At 52.3% G+C, this 17764-nt stretch overlaps 3 protein-coding genes across 17 annotated transcripts in view; 2 read left to right on the forward strand and 1 right to left on the reverse strand.

Annotated features, from left to right (window-relative positions):
• Positions 1-10812, forward strand: part of LOC133510479 (protein zyg-11 homolog) — a 33546-nt gene extending 22734 nt beyond the window's left edge. For 4 of the 13 annotated variants that reach the window (XM_061838415.1, XM_061838416.1, XM_061838423.1 and 1 more), the window contains one exon: positions 185-880. In XM_061838415.1, the coding sequence (XP_061694399.1) occupies positions 185-480 (296 nt within the window). In that variant the 3' untranslated portion in view covers positions 481-880. Of the gene's footprint in view, positions 1-184; positions 896-8471; positions 8555-10641 lie in introns of those variants that run through there. The other 9 variants (XM_061838420.1, XM_061838417.1, XM_061838427.1 and 6 more) reach the window with 4 other exon arrangements.
• Positions 2675-10650, reverse strand: LOC133510486 (leucine-rich repeat-containing protein 52-like). Of its 2 annotated transcripts, none has more exons than XM_061838446.1 (2): positions 8854-10650; positions 2675-4775 (listed from the first exon to the last, which is right to left on the reverse strand). In XM_061838446.1, exons 1-2 carry the CDS (start codon positions 9536-9538, stop codon positions 4447-4449), a joined length of 1014 nt encoding a protein of 337 aa, XP_061694430.1. In that variant the 5' UTR covers positions 9539-10650; the 3' UTR covers positions 2675-4446. The 2 variants fall into 2 exon arrangements, 1 of the variants encoding a protein (XP_061694430.1); XR_009797622.1 differs by lacking the exon at positions 8854-10650 and adding an exon at positions 6747-7979 and having other exon boundaries at positions 4669-4775.
• Positions 10813-11789: 977 nt separating the features above from the next.
• Positions 11790-17681, forward strand: mgst3a (microsomal glutathione S-transferase 3a). Of its 2 annotated transcripts, none has more exons than XM_061838445.1 (6): positions 11790-11924; positions 15617-15741; positions 15819-15892; positions 17041-17098; positions 17175-17247; positions 17319-17681. In XM_061838445.1, the coding sequence occupies exons 2-6, from the start codon at positions 15625-15627 to the stop codon at positions 17459-17461; spliced, it is 465 nt and encodes a 154-aa protein (XP_061694429.1). In that variant the 5' UTR covers positions 11790-11924; positions 15617-15624; the 3' UTR covers positions 17462-17681. The 2 variants fall into 2 exon arrangements, with proteins under 2 accessions (XP_061694429.1, XP_061694427.1); XM_061838443.1 differs by lacking the exon at positions 11790-11924 and adding an exon at positions 13984-14141.
• Positions 17682-17764: the final 83 nt, after the last annotated feature.

The following is a 17764-nucleotide window of genomic DNA, read 5'->3' on the forward strand; positions in this document are numbered from 1 at the left end:
AAACTTGGGCATTAAAGCTCATCAAACACGCGAAAGTTCAACCACGGTGAGAGCTGCTCTTTCCCCGTTCTTCTCGTCTCGACGTGAGCTTTGTGCAGTCGCCAGGCGTCGTCCAAGTCGCAGGACGGAAGCCTCCCGGTGCGGCTTTTGCGCGGATCTGACGGCTCGACGTCTTCCCCTTTAGGTCCTTCCGTCCGTTTTGCCGCCTCCTTCGGACGTGTCAACCGCCGGGTGTGCAGCTGTGGGCCGCGTGGGCCGTCCATTTTGTCGTCTCTCAGAACGGTGAGTTCCGTGTCGCCGGATGACCCGACTTCGGCTTTCCTTGTGCGCCTCGTTTCCTCCTCCTCCTCCTCCTCCTCCGGCGCCCGCGTGAAATCGAAACGGAAGTATTTGGGACGTGGGCGGCCGTCGGTCCCCGCAAACCTCTCTCACCGGCCTTTTCTGGCCGCGTCCTCCTCTCAGCTTCGTCGTACAGCCTGACGCTGGAGCGGGAACTTCTGAGGGCTCTGGCCGCTCATCCCCAGACGCACGGCACGGTTAGAGGTCTCTCGGAGAGCGTCTTGCTTACGCTTGAGCGCCGGCGCCCGGGGCCCTCGCGCGAGCGGGCAGAGCCTCGCAGCTCTTAGCAGAATTGTTTGCTTTTATATTTCATAAGGGATTTATCAATGTGTGCGCTGAGATGGCAATTTGCAATACAAGCGAAGCAACAATAGTTGGTGCCAACCCACACGTTGCGGAGAGGGCGACGGAGCGCAGGATGCGTGCAGTCGATGGATAGGAAGGTTTCCACAGCTCGCGTGAGATGCGCAACCATTTTATTCATTACATAACCAAAGTGTTACTTTAAATATTTGTGATGGAGTGCATAATTCAAGGTCAAATTCTTTGACCATATCTGCGTCCAACGACAAACAGTGGCTGCTCCACGGCCTGTTTGCGCAAGTAGACGCTGGAGGGCGCTCCACTGATGATGATGATGATGGTGGGACGTGGTCTTCAAACACATTTGCATCCGACGACGTGCCTGACAAGTGGAAACGCATCGCTGTGATTTGTTGGCCTTCCGAAGAGCTCCAAGTGCTCACAAGTAGCTGCGGCGTCCTCGCCGCCTTCCTCGCTTTTCCACACTCGTATCCTGCACGACCGAGTAAATTTCTTTAATGGAACGCGAGCGCTCCGAAGGCGTCAAGGCCCATTAGATGTTCCTTTTGGAACGGTTTCAAGAAGCCCAGTTCAGTTGAATGTGTTGTGGCCGAGCACTTGACAGCTTACAGATTTAGAAGCAGCCCTGCAGCGTCAAACAAGTCGCAGGCTCGGGGTTGAAAGGTCAAGTGGCCATCGTGACCGCGGCGTCGCGTTACTGTGAGAAGTTCAAGTTGAAAAAAAAAAAAAAGCCTCTCACGTGCACGGCGGTGTCCGGTGAGCGGGTGCAGCTTTACGTTTCTTTTTGTGGCTCTCGCGTGACACGCGAGACGGCCACGAGGACAAACGTCGCCGCGGAAAAGGCACACAAGAGGTCAGGGGAGCCATTTTTTTTTGTGTGTGTGCGTGTGTGTGTCTTCCAAAGCACGCGTTCATTTTATTTGGAATCTTGGCTCATATTGGTCAAAAAATTGCATCCAGTTGATAGACAAATGATCAATAATTTGATAAATTCAGTATCCTTGTACGGTCAAAAATTGTTTTGCCACAAAAAATATTGACTAACTGCACTAAAAGCCTTGAGAGCTTCCATCCAGATCGATCATTATTCAGACAACACATTCTTGTATCTTTTCATCTGACAAATGAAGATCACAAATGCAAAGGTCACGTCTTACTGCTAAGGGAGTAAAAATGAATAAATTCAAAAACACTTGACATGCTAGCTCAAGAATTGGATGCTAAAGATTTGACTAATCGTGGGTGTGATTTAAGCATTTCGACTCGAGCTGATTTGAAGAGTCATTTTCAAATATCAAATATGACATCGGTATTATCGTCATTTCTGGCCTACAAGCCGTGACTTTTTTCACACGCTTTCAACCCTGCGGTATATGCAGCGATGCGGGGCTAACGCTAGAGTTAGCGCGGCGCTAGCATTAGCACACCCGGTTATAAGCCTCAGTATATATACACAGAATTTCATGCTGGCGCCACGCTAACGTTAAACTCTTTCCGTACCGAGGCTTATAACCAGGTGCGCTCTGCAGACCGGGAATTACAGTAATTTTCCTCTTGAGATTTAAGATGACACAAAATCCACTCAAAGAGTTTTGGGGCGGATTCCCTTCTCCGGTTTTCTGCTTGTCCCTTTCCCGAGTCGAAAGCCGGCTTAGCTGACTTGGCTCTCATCTCGAGCACAGCGCTATTAAAAAGTTCCCAAAACGGCAACGACGACGTCAAACCGAAAGGGAAACGCAGATATAGACGTTGCCAAAAAAAAAAAAAACTGACAAAAATATCTCGAGGAGAAATAAACTAAGCCCAATGGAAGGATTAAAAAAAAAAAAAAAAGTGGGGATGAAGTGAGTGAAAAGATATTTAAGAGCATTTCAGGCTTGGAAATTAGAATTAAAATACAGCAGGACAATTAGTCCGGACACAGCGCGGTGCCCACGCGGAGTGGACGTGCATTTGTTTGCGTAGGGCGCGCGAGGACACGCCATATCCTTTGCAACGACCTCGGGGCCCGAGTGCGGGTGTCTGCAACTTCCTGCCTTCTGCCAGGCCGTTTCCTGTTGTGCATCAATCATCGGCGGTTTGACAGCTAGCCCTGATCGCCGCTGGAAAGTCCAAACAGAAACCATAACAGCAGTCAACGTCATAAAGTCGTGACACAGCGTTGGCGTCGGCCTGAGGATTTCATATAAGTCGTCCTCATGCTCATTTGCTGCTGTCATGTCTCTGTAGCGGTGATTATAAGTGACTTTAAAAAAAAAAAAATGATTTCTTGCACTTGCTCATCCCCTCGAGTCATTCTGCTCATCCACGACAAGGATTTTCTTCCCATTTGTGAGCGTGTTAAGTCGATGAGCCGGCCCAATACGGCGACCGCGAGACGTGGCGTCTCCCGTCGGCCGCAATTCCGCCCGGAGTTAAGTAGCGGGCGCGTGCAAAAGGAGTCCACGAGCAAATTTTCCACATTGGCTCGCCTAAATATGTCCATTTCACAGCCGCGGCAACGGATGGATGATGGATGCGTGGCTGCGTCGTGTTTTCGTACGTCAGCTCGCATGGATGGATGGATGGATGGAAAACAAAAAAAAATGGAAATTTCTTCTTTTATTGAACCCTTCGGCTGCACGACATCTGACAGAAGCGGGACCGACGCCGCTCCGCTTCTGACATCAGATGGGATCCAAAAGAGTGCTCCAGAAAAATCAACTTTGCAAAAAAAGTGACATTTTGTTCAGAGTTCTTATTATTTTAACAGTTTATGTATTTCAGTAGTGGTAAAGCGTTGGCCTTGCAGTTCTGAGGTCCCAGGTTTCAATCCCGGACCCGCCTGTGTGGACTTTACATGTTCTCCCCGTGCCCGCGTGGCTTTTCTCCAGGTGGGACGTCCCAAAAAACATGCGACATTCATTGGACACTCGAAATTGCCCCGTCGGTGTGATTGTTATTAATTTTTTTTGTGCCGCGTGAGTCCAAAACACACAAGGAATTTGTCTCCAGAAGTTGGGGGCACTCGAGTACGACAGCACACAGCCATTTGACAGAAATGACTTGTGACGTCACAGTGGGCAGAAGCCATTGGCTATTCTTGTCCCGTTTGTGACATCACATCCCGTTGGGCAGAGCTGATTGGCTATCCTTGTCCTGTTGCGCCAAGTTTTCAAATTGCAGTCAAAAATATAATCACAGACATTAGATGGGGCCAGATTTTCAAAAGATTATTTTAATAATGTTCTCCTGTCAGGTCAGACTTTTTTTTTGTTTTATTTCAAACAACAAATTGAACCGCCTTTAAGACAACACAGCTTGTCATCGAGCATATTTGGTGTTGTGATTGTCATTCCTCCTCCTCAGTTTTTTTTTGCCTTTGGTACTTTTACATCTTCTAAACTGAGTTGTGCCTTTGTTGCTTGGGTAGAAGTCCACTGTTTAGCCCTATGACGCGACCGACGTCTGCTGTACCTTTTTGTTTGCGAGGTAGCGGGCCGTCCATCAAATATCGTTGAGCTGGAACGGCAGCAAGTCGATCCGCGGCTTAAACGCTCGCAAAAAGTCGGTCGGTCGGTCGGTCGCACTTCTTGAGGAGAATCGGCTTCTTCTCAGAGTCCGCTGACCACTTCCCAGTCAAACCAGACGAGGACAGATGAAGACGTGAGCAAACGTGGTCACCGTGAGCTCCGCGGTGTGTTTGGAGCTGCTTCGAATCCCGTGCAGGAAATCCGGGCGGTCCCGGAAGAAGACAGCAGGCACTGCGAAGAATCCAAAGGGGCCGCGGCCCAAGCGCAGCTCCTAGAGGGTCAGTTTGAACAAAGCGTTCTCGTGGTCACTCCTGGCCCGGGCGGTCCTCCCCGACTCGCAGCCCCCCCCGTCCTCTTCCTCGTCCAGTTCCAGCTGCTCGTCTTTCTTCTTGACGTAGCGCTCGTAGAGCACCATGACGACCCCCGTGACCCAGGCCAACACCGTGCCGGCGGCGAAGATGACAAAGCCGATGATGACGAAGAAGAGATAGTCCCAGGAACCCAAAGTGCGGTGGCACAACGTCCGTAGTTCCGCCCCGGCCTCGCCGAGACGGCGGCCCCGCAGGTCGTCCGGTGAACTGCACACGGTCTGGCCCTCATCTGTCGCATACACAAGAAAGTGGCGTCACACGGCGGAATTGCGGCGCCTTTCGTGAGATTGGCCGTCCCTAATTAAGCGGCCGGCGTGTTTCTGCAGCGGCGGGCGGCGCACTCGCCACGCGGGGCTACAGTCGGGACTGGCCACCACCGCCGTCGTGTTGCCGATCTTTCGAGAAAAACGCAATTCAGTAGCGCGCCACGAGGCCACGCACATCATCCGGAAGGGTTCGGAATGACTCTTTATCGGCTAACACGAGCAAAACGTCAAACATTTCGAGCGTTCTCGCCTGAGCCGCTGATGCATTTATCGCGCGAAGCAGCGCAAATAGCCAAAGACGTGTTTTGCTAGTCTACTCGGCTGTGACCCAAACACGCGCAACGACGTTATTGAGCCAATTTGAAGTGTGAATGGCAAACAAACGGTCCCGTGGCTAAAATAGTTGAAGTGACACTTCTTGATTGAGATTGAAGCTGAAATCTGAACTTATGTAAGTAAACGTCAGTTCACGCTTCGGATATCGTTTGGGTCAGCAGAGAATTCCTTGCTGGCCGCCAAAACGTTCAAAAGCCAACGACAAATGTTCAGTATTACACTCCAAAGGCAGAAAATACGACCATAAATACTGAATATGTGTTCAATTAAAATGCTCTGACCGACACGTTGCCAATATTAAGGCAAAATGTTTGATCCGTCTCGTAGATATTAAATTAGATTAGCAGTCATACGTTGTGGCCGCTGTGTTGGAAAGGAGCCCGTTTGGAGCATCGAAACGTCTTTCTGGGCAATCCAGCCGGTTGCGCCGCGTGACTTTCGGCCCACTTTGATTGTGGCTCATTTTGCAACAGTCGCAAAGATGTCAGAAGGAAGAAATGCAGTATTCCTTTGGCAGAAAATGTTTGCTTTCCTTCTCTTCTGGTGAACCGTAAATAGCATCTCAGAGGCCTTCAAGTTCACGCGAAGAGCTCGATAAATAATTCAAAGGGTGACGTATTGTTTTGTTGAGGCTGCACGTGCCCGGCGACCAACCGCAAGCTTCCCATGAAACACAATCTTGACTTCGTGTGGTATTAAATAACCAAGAAAGCCACACGGAGCTTGAATTATTGAAATCCCTTCTCTTCTTCTCGGGCTTTTCTGTGCGCGAGCATAAAAGCAGAGGAAAAATAAAGCAAAACCTACGGAGCGCTTTCAGAAAGCCAGCGGCTAAAACCGTAAGAAACGCAATGAACAAAGGTGGACTGATGGGCTGAAGCGAAGCTACACAACATGTTTGGAATGCAAAAACGTTCCTTCATACTGGCCTTTTCTTTCAGTCGGCATGAAACGGGCAAAACGCACAAGCATACAGAATAAAGGCCTTGGCTTTTGCTGAGATTGAGGTTTAACATGCAGGAGGGGTCCAGGTCCAAAGGGGGGCTTTCCCGTCCCACCCACAGAGACCCCGGGCCTCACGTTCCGTGACGGTGGACGTAGTTCACGTTAGACTTGAAGAACCATTCTTTCAAAATTGTATCGTCATAATTCTACAGCGGTCGCAAAGAGCTCCCCTCAAGCGGGCCTCCAAAATCGAGCGCCTCGAAGGTCAAAGTGAAAAAGAAAACTGAGGATCTTGACCGGCTTAGAACAGGTAAGCACTTAAAACGTTGACTACACTTGATGAAGGTTTTGCAAATGGCGCCAATTTTGACTCTGACGTGGATCCTTTCGGGTTCCCTGACTTCCCATTTTCAAAATCCACGCAACACGTTTTCCTGGAACGGAGCGGCTTGCGTGATTTTACAGGAAAAATCTTCCCAATGTTGTCATCTCTGCCCTTTCTTGTAAAAATCAGCTTGCAGCCGAGGCGCTTTGACTCCAACCGGGAAAGAAAATTCACAGCCGTCGCTGGGCCGATCGTGGGCTGAATTCTGGGCGCCTTCCCTCCGCGATGTCGTCCCATTCGAACGTCGAACGCGTACCGTCTACCGTACCCGAGCGGCCTCAAGCACGCCGCCTTCCCGTCATCGACGTCCGTCCTTGCCGTTCCCCGACATGGGTGCACGTGTCTGACAGCTAAGAAGGAAACCCTTCCGGCTCCGTACCGTGTGCCCCCCCAAACAAAGAAACTGGCATCAAAACGTGAGGGCTTTCCCTCTCCGCGCTGCTCTATTTCTAGACGGCCCTCTTATGTAACAGCGGAGGGAGCCGCTAATCTAAGCAAGGAGGGCGCCACAGAGGAGAATCTGTGGGTTCCTTCCTCGAGCTCTGGCGCTCTCTCTCTCTCTCTCTCTCTCGCCTTCGCCGCATCTCCTAAAAACTCAAACGACAGGCCTGCCGTGTCGCGCGGAGCTGGTGAAGACACGACAGGAGCTCGGCGACAGGCCGCGGCGCAGGTGTCTCCGAAATATCGTGCGACCCCGGAACGGCTGCCGCTTTGGCAGACGAAATCGGGTAAAGTGAGCCACGGACGGACAGAAGCGTCCTCCTCCTCCTCCTCCTCCCTGGCTGCCAGCTGTCACCGCCAGAAAGTCCACCTCAAATGAAGTTCGACAAAAGGCGGCGAGCTGCACGGAAACGGGGCGGCTTTTGGACTCGCGGGCGCCCACGCGGGAGCGAGCCAGAGCCGCAGAAGCAGGGGAAGCCTTTTTAGCCGGAGCGAGCATGGCGGCGGCGGCGGCGGCTGCGGCTGCTTTGCAATTCTGACTGGCTTCGTTGCTCGCTAAGTCCGACTATAAATAGCCGCTGCCCTTTTGCCCGCTCACACGTCCACGGCAGTTGCAAATAAAAATGGGATCCACATGAGTTACCTTTGACAGGGAACAGGATGAAAATTGGTGCAAAAGCTAAAAGCAAGCAAGCATTGATTAGAGACGGAACATTGATTGTTTGAAAGGCAGCCCGCAAATATGAATTGAAACGATCACGGAGAGCAGAGCTCACCAACCCGCGAGGAAGTGGACAACATTTTGGGATGTGAGGCACAAACGCGTGCTGAGGGCAAAACATTGTCGAGTAGCAAATCATAATCTCGTCCTCGGGTGACTGTACGCTTGTATGGAAGTAAATAAGTGCCGCCATGATTTCAATTTGAAACGTAAAGTCATCACATTTTCAATAGCTGTATTTCAGTGCAACTTTTCAATGCTAACAATTCAACCGACTACAATTCGCCGTCTTGAAATTCACCGTCTGTGCCGCCGGGCAGGGTTACTTCAGGTCAGAACCGAAGAGCCAGCCAATCCAGTTACGGGTTCGTGGTCACGTGACGTCAAAAAACTAAGAAAGCGTAACTGGATTGGCTGAGCCATTTGGTTCTGACCTCAAGTAACCCTGCCTCGTGGCAGAGACGGTGAATTTCAAGACGGCGAATTGTAGTCGGTTGAATTTCAGACAGCGAATCGTAGCAACGATTGAAAATGTGCTGACTTTACATTTCCAATTCAAATCCTGGCGGCACGTATTTACTTCCATACAGGCGCCAACGGCCAGCCACGACTCGACATTTGTCAAATCTTGTTCAGTTGTGACTGTGACAGTCCAGCGTTTATCTTTCCAACTTCAAGATTCATGACTGAATAGATTTATTCCCATGTCACTTCCCATCGGCTCACCGCTGTCCAAATGATGGCGCTGCCTCAAGCGGTGTCACTGACACGCGTGAGGCAAGCGCACATGAACTTCCAGCATTTATTTGCCTTCTTTGCTCTACTTTGCAGGTTCTGGAGGAGGAGATGGATCTCTCGTCCGGGCGGACTGATGAGCAAGCCTGATTTTCGCGGACAAATAGGCCGGAAGGAAAGTGAGACACGATATTGTTTTCAACCGTAATTCTCGAAATTCACATAAATGCAATTACAGAGAACAAAAGAATAGGTCAACTTTCACAATCTAATGGAATGAAATCCCGGAGGCTCAGCCCAATGCCTCGGACCGTCCCCCCCTTTGCGCTAGGTAAAGAGGGATTATTCACTTGTTTCAGCCTAGAAAAAGTGGTATGAAACGGCCCGAAAAATAGGATTACATGAGTCGGAACAATAATGAAGAGAACACACCCATCATTAGTAAAAAAAAAGGGTAAAAAAAAAAATGGCGTGCAACCTTGAAACTTGAAGGCCTCCAAGCGGACCCACAGGCAGAGGTCCTCGCTGGCGCACTGGCAGCTCCAAGGGTTCCCGCTGAGGCCCAGCGAGCGCAGGGCGGGCAGCGAGATCAGGGAGCTGACGTTCAGCTGAGTCAAGTTGTTCCGGCTCACGTCGAGCACCTGCAGGGCCGGGTTCTCCGCAAAGGCGTCCGGGTGGATCTCGGAGAGGAAGGGGTTGTCCGTCAGCCGCAGCATGACCAAACTGTCCAGCGGCCCAAAGGTCCTGTCCTCGATCCGAGTCAGGACGTTGAAGGACAGGTCCAGGTAGGCCAACTTCCTGAGATTCCCGAAAGTGGACTGGGACACCTCCGTCAAGGAATTGTTGCTGCAGTCCAGGTAGACCAGATCCGAGAGGTAGTTGAGCGCCAGCGCAGGCAACTCGGCGATGGAGTTGTCCGAGATGATGAGCTGCCGAGTGGCCAGCGGCAAGTCGGCGGGGAAGCTGCGCAGGTGCTGCCCGGCGCATTGGACCACCAGCTGCTCGTCGCACAGACAGCGGTCCGGGCATCCCGGCGACAGCGGCGGGGACTCGGTCACCCCCGCGGAAGAAGCCCGCAGGAGCGCCGCGATGACGGCGACGGCTACGGCGACGGGGAGGAGCCGCCGCGGAGGATGCGCGCTTGGCTGCGGGACGAGACGCATGACACCGCCGAGGGCTTCATGCAGCTCGCTCGGAGAGATCCGCGCACGCTCACATTTTTCATGGACCTGCGCCACGCGAGGCTGGTTCGTGCGGACACGGTTGCCCCGGCGCCGCGCTCGCTTGCGCAATGCTTCGGCTCGTCCTGTCAGCTGCTTCTGATCCCCAGCCAGCGCGCGTCCGACGCGCTGACGGCGCTCGTCATCCCTCGTGCCGGGTTTCCTTCAGCCCGGCGCGCTCACGACGCGCAATCATGGCGCTGACCTGCTGGTGCCGCGCGCGGTCACTGGTCGCGTTCGGCGGTGGCATCAGAAAGCGAACCCGGGCGAGGGGGGGAGGGGGGGGGGCGCCTCCTCCTCCTCCTCCTCCTCCTCCTCCTCGGCCGGCGGCTGCAACTGGAGCGAGAACATCCAAGCGTCACCCAACGCGTGTGCGTGCGCGTGCGCCTTCGCGTGACCGACGTGCTCCCGCAACCCACGCGCCAGGAGCCCGCTTTGAATGACGGCGAAACACGCAAGACTGCCATGTGGCGTTGTGACGCCGTCACAAACAAGCGTGCAGGGAGAAGCTCGGCAACGTCACCAATCGTCTTCGTCATCGTCATCCTGGCAATCGGAATCGGTCGAGTGGAAAAGCGCCCTGTGGTCCTGTGATCGGATTCCCGACATGATCACATTTCATTGAAGTGCTGCCAAAATAATGTTGATTGAATACAGTGACGTGCGGTGACAGGCACGACAATGAAATGCTCTTCAAGCAAAGATGGCAGAAGGCAGCACAAATTGGGGTCCGCTTGTTGCCATTCGACACAATGCGCAACGAGTTTCCCGTTTCAACATGACCACAAATGTTCAAAGTAAACGAAGCGCGATAACGCCATCGGCGGGGCCCGATGACCAACGAGGAAGAGAAGGAACAGGAAGTCAGCAGAAGGGTCGTGGACGAGAAGATTTGCGGGTGTACTCAAGTGTACCGAGGACTTGAGGACAAGCCGCGATCAAGGTCCGGGTGTGACGAAAGCGCAGAGCTCTGTTTCTGTCGAGCCCAGACTGAAACAAACAACGTGTTCGACAATTAAAATGATTTCAATGCTTTGCCATTCAAGAGGCCGGTTGCTCTCCAACCGGATCCTCGGCAGTTGATGTTTCCAGGTCACGATGCGGACACGGGCCGTGGATGCTTTTTTTGCGAGGGAGGCCATCTTGGAAATCGGGACGGCGGAAAGGATGAACGAGAGAGGACCGAGCACTGAACCCTGGGGAACCTTTGGAGCAGCTGTTGACAGCGTTGTCTGCTGGTGAGATAAAACCTTCGATCCGAGAGAGAGAGAGAGAGAGAGAGAGAGAGAGGAGTGACTGTGATGCTTCCGGGCAGGAGAGGTGCGAATGCATGATGACTTCAGCCGGAGTCCAAAGACAGAAGGAGCTGACTGAAACTGATTCTGTCCTGCGTAATCCAGATTGGGTCATGGCCCTGCCGGTCCAGCGCTGGCTGGGCGGGTCCCAGCACACCGGCGCCGATGAGGAGGCGCACACCTGCGCCTCGTCCTCGTTGATTAACCTCCGTATATCCCCTTATAGGACCAAGGGGAAGACTGGTTTTCGCCCGATCATCGCAACTCATGCCCCGTTCCCGCACTCCCGTATTCTTGATCGTGAACCCCGGTGTACCGACCTCCGCCTGTCCTCCGACCGACCCCGTAAGTTTGATGTCTTTGATACTCCTCCCTTCTCTGATTGCTCTCCCGTGTACCGACCCCGGACCTGCTCTCTCCGCCCGACGTCCTGACTACCGCCGCTCCGCTTGACTGTCTGCCTGATCCCCGACTTTGAAAGGAATAAACACTTTTCCCAAACTACCTCTGCATCTCCGGTGTCCTGCATTTGGGTCCTCCTCCGTACCGATGGGTCGTGACAGATCAGGATTATTTAAACGGGTCACCGTGGCTGAGATGGCTTTGTTGCAACATCACATTCAAAAAGGATGTGAATTACATAACGACCTGACCTTCGGTTTGAATCATTTGTACAATGCGCTTGCATCCGTTTTGGTGTGGGTGCAGCTCTGTACTAGCCTTCCTTACGCCATTCCCATCCGCTATTTGTGAACCACACCCGGTGGCGGTAGTGCGACGGCCTGGGAAGAAGGAAGTGGCTCACTTCTGTATACTGATGATGTGACGGCCGATTAAAGGGATCATTGTTTGCTCGGATACAGCCAAATGCTTCAGAACTCCGTGGACAGCGCTTCATAGTCCACATGGACAATGACCCGAAGCAGATTGTGAAAGCGACCAAAGTTTTTTAAGGCAAAGAAGTGAAGAAACTGAGGACACTTGCAGAGGATGAAATCCAGCATCTGCTGATGTCAAGACCTTCCAGACCTCAGGTGGGAATTGACTTTGTGGTACCTCAACATTGCCGTTAAAATGGGACGTGATGCTAACGTGTCGGTAACGATGGGAACGTGACTCTCTAACATGAACTTAGTATAAAAGTCTCAACCTCGTTTAAAAAAAAAAAAAAAAAAATCATACCAGGGTCCAGAAATGGGCCCTCTGTTCTGACAGTTACTACTGTTTGACCCAGTTTTGTATCCATGTTTGGACAAGACCGCCCCCTATCCTTTGATCAGTTGCCTGAGAGCCACTTGTGAGAGCACACGCGCTGGTTCGAGTACGGAGAGGTAGGCGGACATCTTGGCCAGTGACGTGAAGAATCTTGAGAAATTTGAAATTTCAGGCCTCTGAGCAGAAAAAAGGTCTGAAATGTGGGGATTATTTTCATTTAGATTTGACCTTGACCGAGGCACCATAGAGACAATGTTGCATCCCAAATAGTAGGAAAAGTTCTCCGGAAAGGTCGACATGCTCCGTGGTGATGTTCTCATCCGTCCTTCCGACTTCCGCGGACGTTCCAATGCACACAAGTGGAGAAATGGAGAGCACAGAGGGATGAAGACCTACAGTACGGTACAGAACCAAAAGTTCGTAGTCACAGGAAAGTCATCTTTCCTGACATTTACCTCCTGGCTGCACCTTGCGCCCATTCCCAAGCGAGCGTTTGCGCCTTGCGAGCCGACGACGGGCGATGGGATGGGACAGGGTGGACCCGCTTGCTGTTCCCCTCCCTCGCTCGGAATCTATTCTGGGTCGGCCGTGTAGGTGTCGAAGTGCTAAACCGGGGGTGGGTTCGCTGCTCCAGCTGCAAGTCCCTCAGAGTAAAAGTGGAAGAACGGCGTCAAGGTGAGCCAGCTCGCTCTTTGGCTGGCCAACGGCAAAAGGTGCGAATGTTCGCCGGTCTTAGGAGGACACCTCGTGGCCACATGGAACACGCATCCGGCCGGTTTCTGTAGCGCTCCTCCTGACGCATCCGAGCGATCTTTGGCTGAGAGGCGATGGAGGTACACCCTGAACCGGTCGCACTTTGGAAAAAAACAACCGTTCGCACCTACGGGCAATTTGGAGCCTTCAATCAACCTAGCACGCACGTTTTTAGAACAATGTTCAAATCATTTCTTTATATTCAAGTCGTCCTCTTCCCCACCGTTAGGCCGAGAAGCGTCGTCCGTGTTTAGGCGGATGTGTAGCGGTACACGCGGCCGCCTTTGGTGCTCGGCAGCGTGGGATCGATTCCCGCTCAGTGATGGTGTTGTTACCTGCCCTGCGACTGACTGGCGACCAGTTCAGGGTGGAGTCCGCCTTTTCGCCCGAAGCTAGCTGGGGTAGCCTCCAGCTTTCCTGCAACCCTTGTGAGGATAAGCGGCTTGGATCATGACATGACAGACATGTAGCACGGCGGTTCGGTAACGCAGCTATAAAGCGCTGACCTCACAGTTCTGAGGACCGGAGTTGGAATCCCGGCCCCGACTGTGCAGAGTTTGCATGTTGTCCTCGTGCTTGTGTGGCTTTCCTCCGGGCGCTCCGGCTTCCTCCGACATCCCCAAAACATTGAAGACTCTAAATTTCCCCCCAGGTGTGACTGTGAGTGCGAATGTTCTCTGTTTCCATGTGCCCCGCGACTGGCTGGCGACCAGTTCTGGGTCTACCCGGGCCTCCTGCCCGATGACAGCCGGCTAAGGCTCCAGCTCTCCTGGGACCCTTATGAGGATAAGCGGCTAAGAAAATGGATGGATGGAGATGTGTATTTGCCGCATTGAGCATTTCCAGTTGAACAAGAGTCGCCCTGAAAGGCTGCAAAACGAGTTCAGGGAGGCCCGCAGGACTTGGACCGAGGTCGGAGGAGCTCGTCAATGGCACTGAGGGGCATTTTTTTTTTTTTTTTTGTCAACGATGTTCTTTTTGAAAGAATTCCTTTCATGTTGTTGCCAGGGGCAATTATTCGTTCTCAATATGCTCAAACCCCCTTCCCCCCCCCCAAAAAAAAAAAAAAAAAGAAAAAGAAAACGTGTGTTTGACGCCGTTCAAATTGTTGTGTGGTTTTTGTGCGGCACGGCGTCCCTACGTGCGTATGCCTTTAAATGGAACTTGACAGCGAGGAGCGCGCCCTCGCCGTGCGCGTGCGCGTGCGACGCCCCCTCCGACGCGGGCGGGTGTCAGCCGCGACCCGCTTGGTGTGATTTTCCGTCCGGCGCGTCGTCTGCAAGGTAAGCGCCTCGTGCAAAGTCGCCGAGACGAGTTCGCGGCGACTTTTGTGCGTTGCTCGTCGCCAAGTTCGCTTTTGCCGGTTCGACCGTTTTCAAGGACACGAAATGTCGCGTTCACTTCGTTTTGGGGGGGGTCCAAGTCGAGGGCGACGTTTTGGTTTCACCTTATGACTGCAAACATTGAATGCAATGCGAAGAGATCGTTTCATAACTTGCATCGAATATTATTATTATTATTATTTTTTAACAATTGCAGTCACACTGGTTCCTGGATCTTACGTAATACCCGGAAGTGTTCCACTTGTCTTTCATGTTATGGTTTTCTATTGATATTTGTTCGATATTTTCCCAGAAATATTGAAGCCACTTGTTGTCGCGTTCCCTCTGCATTAGTGTTGGTTTATGATTGACTCATTTTATATATTTTTTGTTTGCGATTGACTAATTTGATATTTTTTTTCACTCCACTTGTTTTTCATGGCATGGTTTTCTATTGATATCGTAATTTATGTTCGATATTTTTCCGGAAATATTGAAGCCACCTGTTGTCGCAGTTCGTCTGCTTTAGTGTTGGTTTATGATTGACTAATTTTATATTGAATTTTTTTTTGCGATTGACTAATTTGATATTTTTTTTCACTCCACTTGTTTTTCATGGCATGGTTTTCTATTGATATTGTAATTTATGTTCAATATTTTCCCGGAAATATTGAAGCCACTTGTTGTCGCAGTTCCTCTGCTTTAGTGTTGGTTTATGATTGACTAATTTTATATTGATTTTTTTTTTTGCGATTGACTAATTTTATATTTTTTTTTACTCCACTTGTTTTTCATGGCATGGTTTTCTATTGATATTGTAATTTATGTTCAATATTTTCCCGGAAATATTGAAGCCACTTGTTGTCGCAGTAGCGATTGACTAATTTTATATTTGTTTGATTTGATTTCAACGTTACTGGTTGCTAATTGTCCGTCGCAAAGTGAGGATTTGCCATTTACGGAAGAAAAAAAGTTCACCTGCTTCTTAAAGAAATGACTATAAAAAAATTTCCATCATTTTTTCCCAAACTTTGTTATGCTAAGGCACATGTACACGAGAAAAAGTAGCACTAAATAAATTTACCAACTTAAAAAGTGCTGAAATAAAGCTCGTCCTGTCTCGATGAATTTATTCTCTTTGAAGATATAATTCTGTTGTCCGAATTGCAAAAGTTGCATGAAAAGTGTATAGTTGGACCTTCTGCAATTGTTCTGCGTGTCACAATATGTCGCTGGCATAGAAAGATGAACGAAAAATACACCAGAGTGTCCGGAGCACTTTGGTGAAATTGCGCCGTCTCCCGTGTCACGTGGCCCGCAGTGCTCGGCGATGTCGGTTTTTTGTTGTTTTTTTTTTTTTTTTTTGCGCGCTAAATATATTCCGACTGTGTATGAAATGACTTCAACTTCAACTGCGTGCACGTCGTCCGTCTCAGGTGCGGAGATGGTTGTTCTGTCCAAAGAGTACGGCTACGTGGTGCTGACCGGCGTCGCCAGTATGATCATGGTGGGCCACTTGGCGGTCCGAGTGGTCAAAGCTCGCAGGAAGTTCAGAGTGCCGGTGAGCTGACAAAGGAAGAATCAGCGTGCGTTGCGGCACGTCTGCGCAACGTAAACGTGCCCGTCTTGTTTTTGCAGTATCCCAAGATGTACGGCGACGACAGCGAGGAGGGCCACATTTTCAACTGCGTGCAGCGTTCGCACCTCAACACGTGAGTAGGCGGCAGGCCGGAGACAAAAGCAACGGGAAGTGGAAAGGTGGCACCGTCGCGTTGCTAAATCAAAATGGCGCGTGGACGCAAGGGGCCGAAATGAGGGGGGGGCCGGGACTCTCCCTTCCAGAACGGGTGAGAAGCTCGCTCGTCCGGGAGGGGCTCGGTGTGGAGACAGATGAGGTGGCTGGGGGCATCCGATCCTTGATCCGGACGCCTCCCGGCGAGGTGTTCCGGGGACGTCCCGCCGGAAAGAGACCCCGGGGACGACCCGGGACACGCCGGAGAGACGACGTCTTTCGGCTGGCCTGGGATCGCCTCGGGATCCCCCCTGTAAGAGCTGGACGAAGTGGCTGGGTACATCTGATCCTTGATCCGGACGCCTTCCGGCGAGGTGTTCCGGGGACGTCCCGCCGGAAAGAGACCCCGGGGACGACGCGGGACACGCCGGAGAGACGACGTCTCTCGGCTGGCCTGGGATCGCCTCGGGATCCCCCCTGTAAGAGCTGGACGAAGTGGCTGGGTACATCTGATCTGGGCGCCTTCCGGTGAGGTGTTCCGGGGACGTCCCGCCGGAAAGAGACCCCGGGGACGACCCGGGACACGCCGGAGAGACGACGTCTTTCGGCTGGCCTGGGATCGCCTCGGGATCCCCCCTGTAAGAGCTGGACGAAGTGGCTGGGTACATCTGATCCTCGATCCGGACGCCTTCCGGCGAGGTGTTCCGGGGACGTCCCGCCGGAAAGAGACCCCGGGGACGACGCGGGACACGCCGGAGAGACGACGTCTCTCGGCTGGCCTGGGATCGCCTCGGGATCCCCCCGGAAGAGCTGGAAGAAGTGGCTGGGTACATCTGATCTGGGCGCCTTCCGGCGAGGTGTTCCGGGGACGTCCCGCCGGAAAGAGACCCTGAGGATGACCCGGGTCACGCCGGAGAGACGACGTCTCTCGGCTGGCCTGGGAACGCCTCTGGATCCCCCCCGGAAGTGGCTGGGGACAGGGAAGTCTGGTGGTCCCCGCTAAAGCTGCAGACCCCGCGACCTGACCCGAAGAAGCGGTAGAAGCTACATGGATGGTGTAACCTGAATGCAGATATTTGAGTCCCATGAAGTACATTTTTTTTGTTGTGGTTGTAATCTCTCTCCTAGCTTGGAACTGTACCCCGCCTTCCTTTTCTGCCTGGCCGTCGGTGGTTTGCATCATCCCGTAAGTTGTTGACCTGCGAGTCCGCGCAGCTCATCCCAAAGGTGCGGCAAAATATGCACGCGTGTCTCGATTTCAGCGCCTCGCCAGCGGATTGGGAGCCGTGTGGATCGTAAGCCGAGAGGTGTACGCGCACGGCTACTCAACGGGAGGTTCGTGGACGTGTTTTTCGCACCACTCGGGTCATGTTCTCAAATGAAATCTTTTTGAAATTGTCACTCAGAACCGGAAAAGCGGAGGCGAGGAGCTTTTGGGAACGTGGCTCTGCTGGGAATGCTGCTGACCACCACCAGCTTCGGATGCCACCTGTTGGGCTGGACACGACCTCGGTTGGGGTCGTGGTGCGACGCCCGCAAATGTTGTTAACGGGCTCTCGCCGCAGGAGCTGGCGGAAATTGCGCGCCCGCCGGCCGGCGAGCTTCACCTTTGCCGTATTTCCTGCAGCGCTCGCTTGCGACTCCTCAGCGGGGAAGTGACCCGACCGGTTCTCCGTGTCGGGCGTGGCCTCCCGCGGGTTAGGGTGGAGGGCCTTGGCACCAGCGGGTTTGTTCTCTCTTTAAATAAATGCGGCACATATGGAACCCCATCCGTATATTTCATTCATGATCCATATTCTTTTGACCTGAATGTGTGTAAGCCTGAAGTCAAAGGTCAAAGTTCACATTGCAC

Source organism: Syngnathoides biaculeatus, chromosome 13, assembly GCF_019802595.1.
Source record: "Syngnathoides biaculeatus isolate LvHL_M chromosome 13, ASM1980259v1, whole genome shotgun sequence".
Classification (NCBI taxonomy): Eukaryota; Metazoa; Chordata; class Actinopteri; order Syngnathiformes; family Syngnathidae; genus Syngnathoides; species Syngnathoides biaculeatus.

Bases quoted from the DNA above. Each gene is read 5' to 3' on its own strand.
- LOC133510486 (XM_061838446.1), bottom strand. From the start codon at position 9,538: ATGCGTCTCGTCCCGCAGCCAAGCGCGCATCCTCCGCGGCGGCTCCTC. The intron at 4,776-8,853 runs GTTGCACGCCAT...TGTATGCGACAG, and splicing joins GGAGGCCTTCAAGTTTCAAG to ATGAGGGCCAGACCGTGTGC.
- mgst3a (XM_061838445.1), top strand. From the start codon at position 15,625: ATGGTTGTTCTGTCCAAAGAGTACGGCTACGTGGTGCTGACCGGCGTC. The intron at 15,893-17,040 runs GTGAGTAGGCGG...TCTCTCTCCTAG, and splicing joins CAGCGTTCGCACCTCAACAC to CTTGGAACTGTACCCCGCCT. The intron at 17,099-17,174 runs GTAAGTTGTTGA...TCTCGATTTCAG, and splicing joins TCGGTGGTTTGCATCATCCC to CGCCTCGCCAGCGGATTGGG.